General features: G+C 32.9%; 4 protein-coding genes across 4 annotated transcripts; 3 read left to right on the top strand and 1 right to left on the bottom strand.

Moving 5' to 3' along the window:
* The first annotated feature begins 271 nt into the window (after nucleotides 1–271).
* LOC103503547 (transcription factor MYC2-like) lies at nucleotides 272–3,274 on the top strand. The gene has a single exon (XM_008467757.3). It carries the CDS (start codon nucleotides 695–697, stop codon nucleotides 2,762–2,764), a length of 2,070 nt encoding a protein of 689 aa, XP_008465979.1. The 5' UTR covers nucleotides 272–694; the 3' UTR covers nucleotides 2,765–3,274.
* A 3,738-nt stretch (nucleotides 3,275–7,012) lies between these two features.
* Nucleotides 7,013–7,342, top strand: LOC103503546 (uncharacterized). Its single transcript, XM_008467756.3, has one exon. The coding sequence runs from the start codon at nucleotides 7,013–7,015 to the stop codon at nucleotides 7,340–7,342; it is 330 nt and encodes a 109-aa protein (XP_008465978.3).
* Nucleotides 7,343–8,834: 1,492 nt separating this feature from the next.
* Nucleotides 8,835–11,917, bottom strand: LOC103503545 (uncharacterized). Its single transcript, XM_008467753.3, has 2 exons — nucleotides 11,726–11,917; nucleotides 8,835–9,804 (listed from the first exon to the last, which is right to left on the bottom strand). Exon 2 carries the CDS (start codon nucleotides 9,686–9,688, stop codon nucleotides 9,200–9,202), a length of 489 nt encoding a protein of 162 aa, XP_008465975.1. The 5' UTR covers nucleotides 9,689–9,804; nucleotides 11,726–11,917; the 3' UTR covers nucleotides 8,835–9,199.
* Nucleotides 11,918–12,744: 827 nt separating this feature from the next.
* Nucleotides 12,745–14,887, top strand: LOC103503544 (protein HAIKU1-like). The gene has a single exon (XM_008467752.3). The coding sequence runs from the start codon at nucleotides 13,412–13,414 to the stop codon at nucleotides 14,390–14,392; it is 981 nt and encodes a 326-aa protein (XP_008465974.2). The 5' UTR covers nucleotides 12,745–13,411; the 3' UTR covers nucleotides 14,393–14,887.
* Nucleotides 14,888–17,440: the final 2,553 nt, after the last annotated feature.

Below are 17,440 nucleotides of genomic sequence, written 5' to 3'. Positions count from 1 at the left end.
ATGCCACGTGTAGATGGTTACAAAAACGCCTACAATGGAATCTACCGAAATAAAACAGACCAATCAGCGAAAGAATTGTTCTCCAATCACTGACTGCCACGTAGGATTTGTTCATTTGAACCCTACACTCAACTTACTCCCATAGTACCGCCAAATGCTCCGCCTCCACCACCCCATCTTGGTTTTAATAATTTTGAAAATACTTCACTTGTCCTCCAAAATGTTATATATATATTTTCATATGGTTTGATTTTAGTTTTGAATATGTAAATAATGTATAGAATATGAGATGGATGGATAGTGTATAGGTTTATTGAATTTAGTTATGATATAGAATTTATTATCCCCTAATCAAGTGGGTATCAAAGCCACATCCGTTAAAGCTTTTAAAACTGGCGATTTCCACTCCAAGGCAGTTCTCCGATTAAATCGGCGATTAATTATTACATCTACATCTTCCACAGTTCCCACCTTCCATCCTAAATTCAACCTAAATGCATTTCAAATAAATGAAAATAATCTCAGATGCATTCCAATTTTTGTCTTGATCCAATCCCCAACTCCCATTTCATCTCTCCCCATCTCCCCTCCGCCGCCATCTTTCATCTCCTTCGTTAACTCTTCCCTCTCCCCCGGCCACCGTCTGCCGGATCAGATTCCATTCTCATCCACCCACCCCCATCAACTGTATGGAATGACGGACTACAGATTACCCCCGACCATGAATCTCTGGGCGGATGAGAACGCTTCCATGATGGATGTTTTCATGAATACCGATCTGAGTTCTTTCTGGGTTACACCGCCACAGTCACAGCAACTCCCTCAGCCCTCCTACTCCACGGCGACTGACCCTAGTAAAGTCGTTGGTCAAACACCACCGCAGCCGCCGCCGCCCCCGTCGTCCATGGCGGTTTTTAACCAAGAGACTCTTATGCAGCGTCTTCAAACATTGATTGAAGGTGCTCAAGAGAACTGGACTTATGCTATTTTTTGGCAGTCTTCGTATGATTATTCCGGCGGTACTGTGTTGGGGTGGGGAGATGGATATTATAAAGGTGAGGAAGATAAAGGGAAAGAGAAAGCTAAATCCAGTAGTTCAAAAGCAGAGCAAGAGCATCGGAAGAAGGTACTTCGTGAGCTTAACTCTCTCATTTCTGGTTCTCCTACCTCTGAAGCCGATGCTGTTGATGAGGTTGTTACCGACACCGAGTGGTTTTACTTGGTGTCGATGACTCAATCGTTTGTCTCCGGTCTTGGATTGCCGGGACAGGCGTTTTTCGATTCCAATCCTATTTGGGTTGCTGGTTCGGATCGGCTTGCGAGCTCTTTCTGTGAACGAGCTCGTCAGGGTCAGGTTTTCGGGTTACAGACTATGGTTTGTATACCGTCGGCGAACGGAGTTGTTGAATTGGGTTCGAGTGATTTGATTTTCCAGAGCTCCGATCTGATGAATAAGGTTAGGGTTTTGTTTAATTTCAACAATCTGGAAGTGGAAACTTGGCCAATTAGTGGTGTTGACCAAGGGGAGAATGATCCTTCTTCGCTTTGGATTAGTGAACCATCTTCAAACGCCATTGAAATTACGAATCCTGTTCCTTCTGCTTCAGCTCCAACTCCCAGCACAACAAACAGCCAACCCATTTCCAAAATTACAACCGAGACGATTGAGAATCCCAATAAATCTAGTGTTGTAGTTGAAACTCCAAGTTCTTCTGTTCCTCCTCCTTCTCAGAAAACTCATCGACAGTCTCAGCCGAATCAAACACAGAGCTTCTTCACCAACAGGGAATTGAATTTCTCAGAATTAGGATTTGAGAATGGTCGTTTGAAGGATAGGAATTCCACTTCGTTGAAGCCGGAATCCGGTGAGATTCTGAATTTTGGGGAGAGTAAGAGAAGTAGTTCTTATCCCAACACAGATAACAACTTACCTTCAGGGAATTCCTTATTTGGAGGGGATGAGAATAAAAAGAAGAGATCCCCAACTTCCCGTGGGAGTAACGAAGAAGGGATGCTTTCTTTTACTTCTGGTGTGATTCTTCCTTCCTCTGGAGGTGTGAAATCGGGTGTTTGCGCTGGTGATTCCGATCACTCCGATCTTGAAGCTTCGGTAATTCGTGAGGTGGAGAGTAGTAGAGTGGTGGAGCCGGAGAAGCGGCCTCGAAAAAGAGGGCGAAAGCCAGCAAATGGTAGAGAAGAACCATTGAATCATGTCGAAGCAGAGAGGCAGAGGAGAGAAAAGCTTAACCAAAGATTCTATGCTCTTCGAGCTGTTGTTCCGAATGTATCCAAAATGGACAAAGCTTCACTCCTTGGTGATGCTATCTCTTACATCAATGAACTTAGAGGGAAGCTTCAAACTGCTGAATCAGATAAGGAAGATCTACAGAAGCAATTGGATTCAGTGAAGAAGATGATGATGTCCTCTTCTAGTAAAGATTCATGCGTGTCAAGCTCGAATCAACCCCCACCAGATCAAGACATAAAATCATCAAACATAAACCATAATGATATCGAAACTGATATCGACGTAAAGATCATCAGTTGGGATGCAATGATCCGAATCCAATCTAGTAAGAAAAACCATCCTGCTGCACGGTTGATGGCAGCTCTGGAGGAACTCGACTTGGATATAAACCACGCGAGCATCTCGGTTGTCAATGATCTCATGATCCAACAAGCAACCGTGAAGATGGGGAGTCGGTTATACACTCAAGAGCAGTTAAGGATAGCATTATCGTCGAAAATAGGCGCAACTCGGTAGCCATTGTTATCTCCTTCACTATGATTTATTGTCTGAAGTAGCAGCATAGCATTGGTTTTAGAAGAGCTCCAGTTGCCGATGCGTAGGGAGCCTAAGAAGGAATATGTGCCATATGCAAACGGCATATAGCTGTGTAATATACTGTTCTCTTCTCTACTTGTTCTTTAGATAGTGGTGTTTTAGTATTTAAGTGATTCTGAGATGATTCACATGGAGGAGTTTGAAAGTTAGCAATGGCCATGGGAGAAGAAAGAAGAAAGTAGTGATGGTGATGGTGATGATGGCTTGGCTCCAATTCATGTGAATAGTTAAAAGAAGAAACTTTCTTATTACTGTATATATACAAAGCCATAAATGTGATCCTACTGCATTTGGTCAGTGAAAATATTTCCTATCATATGTTTGTAGCAGTGTATGTTGTTCCCAATGTAAAACTCTATCCAGAATTTTCTCAGGCTGGATTGAAGAACATAAGTGATTCAAATAGAAGAAACCCTCCTGCTTAGTTCATCATGTGTGTAGATGAATGTTAATACTGAATTAAGGTACTCGGTTTTCTGTTTTTCAGTCATTACTTGTAGCAGTGGAAGAACTAGATCGGGAGAAAGAAGAATTACGGTTGAATAACGTTCGGAGATTTCGTTTTAACTATATGCTTAATCGTTTCGACAGGAAAAATGACATCATAGAATAAGAAGAATAAATTGTGATTTGTCTTAAAGTCCAATCTAACAAAAACAATACGAAAATGTTGATTCAATATTTTAAATTCTTAGGTTGCTTTTAATAAAGAAAACATACATTTGTAAGTTAATATTTTTGGAAGTAAAAAGAAGAAGAATGTTGTAAACGTCTTATCTAGATTAGTGTCTGTAGTTAAAGTATTAATAATGACAAAATGATAGTTATAGTTAAAGAAATTAAAAAAAAAAAGAGAAAGTTCCCAATGATCACATAATTCTTTCTAAATAAGTGAACATGGTCAAGGGAGCTGATAAATGAAAAGTAATTACTATTTATTTAATTTGCATTAATCATTGATTTTTTTTTTTTTAAATCTCATGCACATGTAAAAAGTTAAAATTCTAGCATGAATAAATAGATTGGTAACAAAGATTTAAGATTTAAATAGTTACCATGCAAATATATTATCGATAGATTAAAATTGTTATTCATTATAATTACTTTTAAAAGAAATTTGAAATAAAGTGTAACTATTACAACTATGAATTCACCGCAGAAATTGTTAACTTTTAAATTTAATTTTCATTAGAAAAATATATGAATTTTTTTTAAATATAGCAAAATGTACCAAAATACGGATAGATATAACAATATTTATTTATCTATTAGTGTAGATCGCAATAGACTATTATATATGTGCTAATAGACATATATAATAGTTTATTAATAGACAATGATATTTTTTAGTTTTATCGTTTAATACAATTATATATAAAAGTATTAATTGACTATGGTTAAAATATTAAAACTTTTTGTTTCAATTTGAATTTCGAAATCGGTACTTTTGACATTAATATCTCACTGCATATCTACTTCCCTTCTTACTTTCACTTTTTGGTAGATGCTTATTAATTAATTAAATGTAATTATGAAATAAAATTTTAAAATTCAATTTACAAGTACTCAATTAATCATAATTTATTTAATTATTTTAAATTAATTAGTAAATATAAACAAGTAAGTTATTAATAAAAAAAATATAGGTAAAAAAGTTTCAGGACAAATCAAAACAAAAATTTTAGACCAAAAATTTGTATGTAAAATGAATTTGTTGTATTTATTGATTGTGTCAAATCAAAACAATATAATGTCAATTCATTTTATGAACTTTAGGTTGAAGGAATTTGAAGGAGGCAAAGTGCAAAGTGGGTGATTTGATATATATTTCTCTTTATTATTTTGATTGAATAATTTATGTATTATTCTTTTAAGGAATAAAAGATGTACTAATTACCTAAAAAATTTTATGGAATATGTTCGTTAATTCTTTTACAGATATATTAATATTAGTTGAGTTTAATTCATATTAACGGAATAAACTTATCTTTTAATTTTTTTAGATTATAAAATATTATATATTAAAAATTTTAAATATTAAATTTAAGATGTGATAGGTGAAATTTGATGTAACAAATTTATTTACAAATCAAAATATTGCAATCTTTATATGGTACTAATTCATTGCAATGGATTGTTAATATTAATAATTAAATCATATGATTATTTTAATTTAACTGGTACTTAGTTATCATTCACTTTTGTATTATTCTCTAAACACATTGTATTGACTTTTTGGCAATTTAGGCTCTCAATTCTCAAAGCCACCAAACAAACTTGTTGTCCATATTTCATACATCATATATTTTCCCAATTAATGATTAATTGTTTAGGGAAAAAAAGGAAACTCAAGTGATTCACGACTTCGATTAAAAATGGTTAATTAAATTTGTCTCATATTAATCGTGTCGAGACCAAATTTGAATCTCAATCATATCTTATCTTCTTTTGAAAATATGTCTTGTAAAATGGAAAAATAAAAATTCATTTAAAAAAATCAACCTTCAATGATGCAAATAGAAAAATTGAAAAAAAATATTAGAGAATCAGTTACTGTCAGTAATGAACTTAAGATTCCTTCGCATATTTATATTATACAAAAGTTAGCTCTTTGAGTTTATTTTGAGGTAGAATCTCATGTTACATTTTATAAAATCGGAACGAATCCAAGACAAATAGGGAACATGCCTGCATGTCCTGGACCCATTGGGCCAATATGTAGCCGAAAAGCCTCACCTTGGGTGGAGGCCAACCAACTTTCCATTTTTTAGGCTAGCCTAGGCCAATATCAAAATCCATTGTGGCATTTGACGAAAAGATTAACCTCGGCCTCGCAAAGGTTAAGGCTGGTTCATCTTGGATAGGACCGAATTTAGCTTTTTAAAGTTCAATTTGTAAAAGGAAGAAGGAAACATTATGTTTATTTTTTTTTCTATATTGCAATGATAACCTTCCACAATTATATAAGCTCATTTTTCTCTTAAAAGCATGCTTTGATTTTGGGGCAAAAAATCTAACTTCTTTAGATTGTATTGACAATTAATTCTACCCTAATGTTTAATTTTGAGTTTTACAAGTGACATATTCTCTAGAATCAAATTCATCTGTACAAATCTTTTGCCACCACACACTCGTTCCTATTCCCAAAAATTATACAAAATGCATGTACGAAAATATGGTTATATCTTACATCTGGGTGGAGAGTTGAAAAGTTAATTTATGAGCGAAGGTTATAAATTTAATTATGGTATATCTAATATTATATATTATACATAATACTCCTAAATGTATTATTATTATCGTTCAATTAAATACTTTAAATTATAAAAAGTTTTATTTCTATCTTTTTAAGTTTCAATTTCATTGAAGTGATAATTGATATGTAAAAATTGAATGTTTGATCAAATTTATTACATCATTTGTATAAATTGACACGACAACTAACATAAATTTTTTTTTTATTCCTGTAATAAGATTTTCTTTTTCAATGAAATAAATAGCAACAAAGATGATTATTATATACAATAGATTTTAATATTTACACACTAATGTCCATGCCAATTTCTATCCATTCAAATAAAATTATAGTGTTTAAATTTAAAATGAAGTATACTAATTATTACAAACAAATTTAAAACTTGTTTCATAAGATTAAAATTTGTAAAATCTAAAATCGTATAATTGAAACCTATCCGAACAACTACTTTAAAATCCAAGGGTTAAAATTAAAAGAGATGATAAAACCAAGAGCGTAATTGAACTTGAATTAAAATAGTGTTTGAGTGGATGTGATTGAATTAAAGCCATTCAACATATGGTTTTACTAAAATGGATACCTATTGATTTGTGGTTAATAGTTATAATTAGGGTTAGGTCAAACCAAACTTGTCGGATATTGAAACTACATAAACAAAAACTCAAACAAAAATACGTTTGGTTGTTATTTTCCAACCCAAAAGCCAACCTTGAATTCTCTATGCATATGGAATTCACTATATTTCCAATTCATAATTCTCAATGAGTCATGTCTCCTTTCTCTCTTAATCTCTCTCAATCTCTCTCTCTCTCTTGATTATATATTCCAAGAGGAGCTCCATAGAATTACAACAAACCCTAAACACAATAATATTCATTGTTATTGAGTAAATTCTTTTTGGTTTAATGACCATGAATTGTCTTGCATGCCAAGCCCTTCCAAGAACCCAATCTGACAGGGAGAATAATCATGGCTATGAAACCCCCTCTAGTAGAGGTAAATCATGTTGCCTGTACGTCCCACGGAGGTGGTCGGCCGAATTGACTCCCCACAACCCGATCAAACTCGATGAGGATATTAGCTCTTCTGATCTCCACAAGAAGCCAAGGAGCCGTCGTGCTCGTAGTGGCGATTACGGTGGGAACGAGCCGAGGTTGGTGAGAAGTTCGGGAATGAGAAGGGATTGGAGTTTTGAGGATTTGGGATTGAGAGATCATCAAAAGAAAGGGAGATTCCATTGAGGTTCCATTTTTGTTCATTAATTTCCCCCCCCCCCCCCCCCCCCTTTCTCATGATCTCTTTGCTTCTCTTTATTTTTCTTTTTTCTTCTCATTTATGTGTTTGTAATTTTCTTGTGTTTATATTTCATTTTAAGTTTTAATGTAAATTGGAAGTTGAATAATAATATTCAAACTTGAGGTGGGAAATGAGATTTTTATTGATGATATGATTAATTCACCTCATTTGCAAACCACTATTCTTTATGTATATACAAAATTTTGGATCTTAAGTACTTTATACAACTTTCTTTTCTACTTGATTTAATAGAATAATCATCCACACTTCAATAATTGAATATATATGTTTTAATCGTCACCTTTTTATTTCAATTAAATAAAACAAAATAAAAATTAAGCTTTTTTTTTTAAGAATAATAATAATTAAAAAAAACAAAATATTTACACTAAAGAACAAAAACTCACTACACATTTGAAACGTAGAATTTTGTCGATTTTATGGTTTTAAATGATTCTTCTAAAATTTAGGTGAAAAGCAAAAGAAATCTCTCATCAACCTATCACCATTTAACCAATGTAAATGGTAACTAATTTTGTCACCTATTACAATTATTCTTGAAAGCTTTTTTTTTTAAAAAAAAAAAATTAAGTTTCTTTAAAGGGAGTAGGTTAAGATTTTAGCGAAAATATTCATGATACTTGAATGGGTCGTTAGAATTCTTTCTTATATATGTGTAGATGTCTTCGGTTGCAATACTAACAAAACTGACAACTAAAATTGGTATAAGGATGATTTCTAAAGATGATCGTAGCTAAGAGCATTTATGGTTATTTAGGAGTTTCATGTGATTATCCAAACAAAATGTTGTATACGGAAAGAACAAATCTGTAATATCCTAAGTAGAGGAGAGATACATGAATGAACCACATGACTACATTCAAATGAGAAAAGTTATGAGAATATAAAGACATGATTAAGAAATGAATTAAAAGAATTGAAAGTTACAATTTACTTAGAGTACCTGACTTAGAACAATATTCTAAGAGTTAGTACATCGTGGGGTGTTGGAGAAGTGTTTGAGTCATCAAATGCATGTCAAATTTAAATATAAGATTGATGTTTTTAGTCGTACGGTTCACTAACTGCTTAGACCAAACAATGAGTAAAGTTAACTCAACTCATTAGGTCAAACTCTATTGAAATGCTCGAGTCTATGTCGGACAAACCAAACTCCTTTGTCAATTATTTTTTGTCTTATATGTTAACCCTTTGAATTTTTAAGAAAATTAAGTTTATAGATACTATTTTAACCTCCAAATTTCTTATTTAGTTGTCTACTTTTCTTCGATGATTTAAAAAACCAATCCAAAATTTGAAAGAAAAAAAAAAAGTAGAATTTGAAAATATGTTTTTGTTTCTAGAATTTGACTTGAGAATTCAAGAAAGATAACATTATTGTAAAAATTGCAAATAATTGAATCAAGCAAAATGCTATAAAACTAAAATGAAAAATCTCTATAACATTAATAATATATGGGAGATATCCATATTCAACAAGGACATACTCCAGGCTTAAACCTGTATATCTACACCTCAAATATTCTTTTACTGAATGACTCTTAACTAATACTCATCAAAACTTACAAATATTTGAAAACGCATCCGACCGCCTTCAACCCAAGAGACTTCTACCTTGTTGCTCAACCCATTCTATCCATACAAAATTTGTTCAGCTTCATGTGAAAGTCCTTCAAAGGGTGTCTTCGTCAACAGTTGAACGTTCATTCCAGATGTGAAAACAAAAGCGATAGCCCCCAACTACAATAGTAAAACGATAAGAATAACATCAACTCAACACTTCAATTCTTTTTCTTTCTCGCATCTGCTTTCCAATTTCTTCGACCAAACACCTTTTTTGCTGTTTCAGAGACGAGTTGATCAGCAGGTGTCTTCGAGTGTGACGGCGTTTCTAATTGTGGATCAACGTTAGAGGGTACGCACTGCAGTTGACTCTCACTGGTTGATGTTCTTGCAGCCATATTGGAACTATTACAAGAGGCTTCTTCTACCCCTCTAGATATATTAGCACTTCTTGCTTCCTTCTTCCAATTTCGGCTACAATGCACCCGAGTCAAGGGATTGTTTGCAATGCCATTTGGTTGAAAATATGTTCCTGTCTGAATTGGTTGTTTCGCAATTGAAGCTTTCTTTATTTCTTCTTCTAGACGTTTCCGAGCTCTATATCTGCGTTGCCTTTCTCGATTCTTCAGTCGACGGGTCATGATATCATTGTCTATCCTATTGCCTTTGTCTTGATCCATAACGTGCTGATTTTGCACATGTTCCATATTGAGGAAGGTGTGTATTTGAAGCAATACAAAGGTTAATCACTGCTTCATCGCCATTTCTCAATCTTTCAACTTTCAGAAGCAACTAATAAGATCCTTGCCAACAGCCTACAAACCTGATGCAGAAAAATGAAGGCTCAGTCAACACATAACATCACTCGTATGTTTCAGAGGTTCAATATGGAGATCCGAACAATTAATATTGGAAACTAAGTCTTCATTCAACGTTAATTCAGGGTTGTTTCACTTCTTCCATTTTCAAATGGCTTTATGTTCATTTAAACCAAATCAGTTTTCTTCTTACAATAATCAGATGACTCAGGTATGAGTTATCCAACTCATCTTAGTCATAAGAAATAAGGAAAGAAAGATAAGATAGGACACAAAACAACCAAAGGAATGACAAAGAAGTTACATTGAAAGAACTCTGGGAAACTTTATAATCCATCAGATGTTAAGATATCATAAAGCTCTCACATAGTGAGACTAATTACAAGATCAAAGGTCTATCTTATCACCACATAAACATATTTCTGTTGTTTGCAAATGCAAATTGATGCATGAAAAACTATTTGATGAAAACACTGAAAACGGAAGCCTCTGGTTGCAAATTTTAGATTTTTGCAATAAAAAGAAAAGGATATTCATAAACTTCAATGTAGAATTCATCTACTAAACATTTGGGGCTAACCATAGAAACATTCCAACTAATTCAAAGGCATTATAACCAAATTGGTAAAAAAGTGAAACTGTCATGTCATCCAACATTTTTAAACAAAACGCCTAAATTCTCTTCACCAGCTGCATAATAGAGTGCAGATGTTTCAGAATATTAAAAATGAAACAAAATTCCTTTCTTATGGCACAGCATTCCCACATCAGTATAACAATCATGAACCAACCAACTTACAGATACCAAACACAACTTTTAAGGACAATGCGACTTTTTATTCACATATCTACACAATGATATGGAATTATCTACTTTTGACATAAGGCCTCGTGAATTTGATTTTTTGTTTCACCCAAATGGAACCTTACCAACAGAGATCTTCCTCAATTATATACCCACTATTTTCCTATTATCTAGTCAATATGGGACAGTGGATGTATTTCCAATAATCCTCCTCTTGAAAAAAGGAACACAGACTTCTACTCATAGCTATTCATCCACGTTTATTTTTTAGCATATCACGTTTAACCATGACAAGTTTTCTTCAAAGGAGCATACTGCCTATTCGATAAACTCGACTACGTATCACAATAACTATGTCATTGAGGCACACTAACAAAACTAACTTAAGGGCATGGCTATAATACCACCAGTTATGGCAAGGCATATGACATTGTGCATATATTTGAAATCACCCAAAGGCCTCCCCATACTATTGGAGATATTGTCCCTCTGTTCTCCACCCATGATATTCCTCTTCCCTAACCAGTATAAAACTTTAGTCTCATTCACAACACAATCTAAAATCACATTTAAAGAACAAATGACATGATGTAGACATAATCTAGCGAGGACTATTCTTCAAAAGCTTCCATTTCCAAATGGGAAGAGCAACTAAATAACATGGCACCCAATTACAACTTGTTAAAGTGAAATACATAGGACTACAATTTTCAATATCGTTTCCAAACACCAGTCACATTAGGGCATCGATTTGATCAATAACTTCGAGCAAGCTCCATAGCTGCCAAATATAAATCGCATTTGCTTAAGAACTCTACCGATTGATAAGCTAGAATCTGGGGTTTCACGTTTGGGATATGAAAACAGAACAAGGAAAAGATCCAGCAATAACCCAGAAAAGGGAATACAGTATAGCAAACCAATAAATATCGAATAATCACGGAGGTCGATAACAGGAGAAGAAATAACGAATCTTGGGGAAGCTAGAGAATGAGGAAGACGAAAAAAACATGACCCAGAAAGTAAAACTGGAGAAAAAAAATCCATTTCAAGCTAGAGAACGTAAAACAGACGAAAAGAAAAATGGTAATTTTGATTAAAAAAAAAAGGAATTGAAATACCTTGGAAAAATGAAGATCTGTACCGGTTGATTGAAGCTGGTTAGGGAGAAGATGGAAGAAGGTGAAAGGTAACTTTATAGAGAAGAAGAAAAGAAAAATGTTGTATATGATTTTCACACGCACGTAATCGACGGAGGATTCGCACGAAATGTCTTACCAACTCTTTTCTTCTTCCTTGAGATTGTAACGATGTAATAAAACTGAACACACTTCAATTTTATAAAAAAAATAATTCTCAAGTTTTTACCTTTTTTTCCTTTTCTTTTCTTTTTTTTAGATCTTTTTTCATATAACCCTAAGGTTATTTTTTTTTAATTTCTTTTCAAATTCATAGGTACTCTTTGTATGTTTTTTTAATTTTTCTTAGCTAGTTGAATCTAGTTCAAAGTATAGCTAAAATTATGAATTTTGATATTAGGCTAAATTACGATCACGTTTATGAGCATGTTTAAATTCATTTTCTACCGTTATTAAAGATATTAAAGATATAGTTTTTCTTTTCCCAACAAAACTTAAAAAACAAGCCAAATTAAAATAACAACAGTAATAATAATCAAAACTTAGAATAAATTAAAGTCCACTAATTGAGGAAGACTAATTTCAATTGAATTATCTTCAAAGTTTGCAAAGAGAACACCTTGGACTTGAAGTATATTAGGTTGGCAACATATCACTAACAACCTATTTTCTTCTTACTTCTTTAATACATTAAACATTATCAATCATTCATTTAATCATCCTCAAATTACTATTTATTATTACCTTTTTTTTATAGTTTATCTTTAATATTTATTGAGTAAGTAAATTATATTTTTAATACTAAATTTTATAGTTTTTTATTCATCAATAAATTTAATTTTAATGATACATGAACAAAAAATTTGAATTAAATTAATAAATAATGTGTTAATTTGATAAAACAATTAAGAAAAAAGAAAAGGATTATTTTAATTTAATCCTTTAGATTACGCTTAATTAAACAAACAGCTTTTAACTTCAAACCAATAGTCAACTAAGCTGTTTGTTGGTTTCATTCATTTCCCATAAAAAGAGAAAGAACAATTCGGTGTTTGTCATTCGATCGATCGCGAAGGTTTCTGGCATTATCTGTTCATTGTTGTTCCGGACAATTTTCGGCGGATTGGATAAGGATTCAAAAGGAATTTTGAATTTTTCTCATCATCTCTATTGTTCTTGGTCAAGGTTTTTCTTTTTTTTTTTTTCCTTCTCGCCTAACTCTTTTATCTGCCTACTTTCTTCCTAACTTTTGCGAATCCGGAACTATTTCCTTGCTGGGTTTTACTTTTGTATGAATCCCAAATCGTATACCCTTAATTCTTCTAGTTCGTTTTCTTTTAGAAGGAATTCTGTTTTTGCTTTAGGAAACATTACTGGGCTTTCTTCTTGTTTCAGCATTGAACCCTTTTCAGTTTGTTCTCTGTAGTTAACTATTTTCGCTTCCTTGGGTAGCTTTGTGCTTGAATGAGTTAACGGGGTTGGTTGAATGTTTGGGAATCTTTGAAGCTGCGTGATCTTTAATAAGAGATTTGTTGATTGAGATTAGAATTTATATTATAGATTCTTCACTCCTTCAAGGAAATCTCCTGGAGTTTGATCTATTCAGAGTTGTGGAGTATGAGTATTTAATTGTTCTTTGTAGTTGAGTGTAAGGTATTTTTTCTGTTTATGGATTACTCAAAGAATAAACAGAATGAGGTATTGGGTGTGAACAAAATAGGGAAGAATATAAAGAAGAGTCCACTGCACCAACCTAATTTTGGTAACATCCCTTCAACACAACAGCCTCAGCCTCAACCTCAGCCCCAGGTTTACAATATAAACAAAAATGATTTTCGGAATATTGTTCAGCAGCTGACTGGTTCTTCACAAGAGCCATCTAGTAGACCACCTCAGAATCCAGCAGCTAAACAACAAAGCTTAAGATTGCAAAGGATACGACCTCCCCCATTAACACCGATAAACCGGTCCCATGCTTCACCTCCGGTCCCTGTTTCGATTGCCCTGCCACATGTTCCTTATTACAATGGTCAGTTTAGGTCTGCACAATGTGATCAATCATCAACAGCAATGTTTCAAGGGCAACCAGCACCTACACAATTGCCTCAACCGATCCCGGCAGACTCAGCTTGGCCAAAGCCTGCTGATTCTCCAATATCTGCTTACATGCGTTATCTTCAAACCTCAGCAGTAGATTCACCTGTGATGGGAAACCAGTCTCAGCCATTACCACAAGCACAAGTTCCTGGTCAAGTTCAAAACCAAGTGGCTCCCTCCGGCTCTAGTTTACCACCTGACCCAACCGTGCCTACTGCGCCGTCTAGTACAAATGGTGGTCCTGTACCATCTTTTCCTAATTTTCCTCCCATCCAATCAAACAGTCCTACAATTTTTCCCTCCCCTACACAATTTCATGTGCCGTCTCCTTCTAGTTACTTAAATTTGTTGTCACCACTGTCACCTTATCCTTTGCTTTCACCTGGAATTCGATTTCCTCCACCTCTGAGTCCCAATTTTGCCTTTTCCCCCATGGCTCAACCAGGAATTTTAGGTCCTGGGCCTCTTCCTCCGCTTTCTCCCGGCCTTATATTTCCATCATCTCCATCAGGATTATTCCCTCTCCTGAGTCCCAGATGGAGGGATTGGTAGTCCTACTTTGTGTGCATTAAGCCCCACATTTGTGTCACCACTTCAGCATAAGAGATTGTATGCATAGAGGTGGTGGAAAAGGCCATTTTGGTTGTTTGTATTGTCTGTTGCTTATTTTACATTCTTTGTTTTGCTTTTGTCTACACCCCATTCTGCAGCTGGATCAAGTTATGAATCCCTTATGAACTGAAAGAGCTATAAAAGTAAAAACAAAGTCTCTGTTAAAGAGGTCAGGCCATTGCGCTGGTACTGAATGGGAAGATAGCTGTAGCCTGGTAGGTGTAGAACCACAGATATTAAATACCCACATTCATTTTAGTTGAAGATTTGTTATGATGTTGTAGTTGTGGATTATAGCAAGTTTAATTTTCTTTCATTTAATTCATTTAACTTTTGTTAAAGGAACTGTGAAGTTGAGAAATCAGATGTATACTGTATGTTCCTTTATTCAAGAAAGTACTTAGTTTGATATACAAACACTTTGTCGCTGTCTAATCTTTCATCATTTTCTCTTTGTTGCTTCACTTTGTCATTGGCCACAGTTATTGTGCTAGATTTGAATTTTGGAGGGAATTATTATCAAGTGAGTTGGGTTTTTATCAATTTAGTAATGGCTTTGAGCTTTATTAGATAAATGATATGCTTTAGAAACAAACAAATTTGGCCTGCTTAAGAACAAGTTTTAGAGATTGTCTGGAGTAAATGGATATATATATATATATTGATTTTTTTGTTCAAGAGGTGAATTGTTAAAATTGCAACTGATATGAGTAAAAATAACTGTATTTTCATGTTGTTTAGGCATTTATATGATTATGAGTTTATTTTAAATAAATATAACTACTTCCATGTTGGTAGCCATCATTCCTCAATATGTATGAACTGAACTTTGATGCTTCAAAGAATTATGAAGATGTGGGATTTGATGTCATCCATGAGCACTAGGGGAAGCTACGGCTGTTATGGATAATTATGGCATTCTTAATACCACAAGAGAATATGTAGAAGCAATTAGACTTTGTGATTAGATCATTATCCATTGACACATAATTCTGTTAGTTGAGTTGGAAATTTAAACTAAAACTTACAAAGCAAAAATTAAAATGACTATTTTTTCTTGGAAAAGAAAATTCTTTCTTCCTCACCATTGTAGTCTTGTGGTTTATCGTCTTCTTGCTTGTCATCACAACTGATGCAGGAAAGGTATTAGGTCAAACCCTTCCTTATACTCAACACTAAACTTAATATAACGTAAAATATGTTAATTCTCCTCATCAACCACTTTTAGGTTGAAGAAATTGACGCAATAAAAAGAGAGATAATCACTTGGAAGAAAGAAACATTTAATAAAAAAATATGGATGTTAAAAGACGAAAACTTCAAAAAGAATGTTTTCCACACTCCGAACACTCTACACACATTCACTTCTTTTTTTCTTACTTGAAGTCAAAAGATTTCTTTAAGTTTTTAGATTCAACAAACATCACAAATATTTCTACTAATTATTCTAGATACGATCAAGAATATTAAAATTTTTAAATTGCTCTAACATACTAGATATGGTCAATAATACCAAATTAGAAACGTTGTAACCATTCCATGATTTGTGAAATATATATAAGGCTTTCTTTTCTTCCTTACCAAAGAAAACCACTAAGTCCCAAATTGCAAACTTTAATAAATGCAATTTGTTGAAAATTTTGATTTTCCACCTTCCAATTATTGTATTCTAAAAATAAATTTTCATAATTATTAATGATAGACAATTACTTTAAAAATAATAATTTTACTTTATATATTGGTAAATATTTTCAACTATTTTTTTTTAAATCCTTTTTTATTTGGTCTCTCATATTTCTCCATCTCCCCCTTTCTCTTCATCATAAACAAAAAAGAGACATTGAATTATGTCATACATATATTTAATTTTCTTAAATGAGTACACTCAATAATAGAAAATTTTCCCTTTGGTCCTTTTTTTTTTTTTTGGGTAAAATTAATTTCCAAAAACATTGAAGAACATGAAGAGACATTTTATTTAATTCTGTATACCCATATATTTCATTATTAAGGGAAGAAAGACAAAGCCTTTACTTTTAGGTTTGATGATACCAACCCTAAAATTTGTGTGTGTGTGTTGGTTAGAGTGTTACTTTCCAATTAAAAATTTGTGAATTAGATATGATCTTTGGGATCATGAAAAGGCTTCACTTTTGCTAACACATTGGAATTTATTTCAATTTCTATTGGCAAGTTGGCCAACTTGCTCCAACCCCCACTCATAATTCCTCTCTTTCTCTTCTTCTTTATATATCTATATATATATATATCTATATATATATATATATCTATATATATATATATATATATATATATATAAAGGGCCAAATTCCTTTTCTACATCCTCATCATCATCATCCCCCCACATACCATTAGATTCCTCAATTTATACTTCTAATATTCTTACCCCCATCACCTTTTCTTTTTTAAAAATACTACATTTATTCTTCCCTTTCAAATCCAAATTTAATCATATTATATATACATATACATATATATATCAACAAAAATTAAATGTAGATTTTAAAACACTGTAAGTGTTGGGTGTCTGAAGTTTTAAATTTTAACTTTTAGGTTAGTGAGTTTGTAAGAATAAGTTTAGAAGGAAGGACGTTGGAGTAGTTTTACATAATTATAAGACTTTTAAAATAAGAATAAAATATTCTAGCGAGAAGAAATAACTTTTTAAGAAATCTTTTTTTCCTTAATTTAAGGAAAAAAAAAATCTTTTTCATAGGTTTTGATCAATAAAACTTTCATTTTGATCTCTAAGTTTTTGATCAAATTCAAACAATAAAAGTTGGTTTGTCATTTGATACAACGAGGATTCGAATCATATATTTCATGATTAAGCTCTTAATGACATATTTCTAATGTTAGTTTCAAGTACATATATTATATTAGTTAACGTCGTTAATAAAATAAAAAGAAAAGAAAAGAAAAAAAAAGTGTATATTATAGAGTCCCTAAGTCTCTAACCTACCCCTA

Source organism: Cucumis melo, chromosome 4, assembly GCF_025177605.1.
Source record: "Cucumis melo cultivar AY chromosome 4, USDA_Cmelo_AY_1.0, whole genome shotgun sequence".
NCBI classification, from domain to species: domain Eukaryota; kingdom Viridiplantae; phylum Streptophyta; class Magnoliopsida; order Cucurbitales; family Cucurbitaceae; genus Cucumis; species Cucumis melo.
Note: the sequence above shows the minus strand (reverse complement) of the source record. Positions and strands in the feature narration are given on the sequence as shown.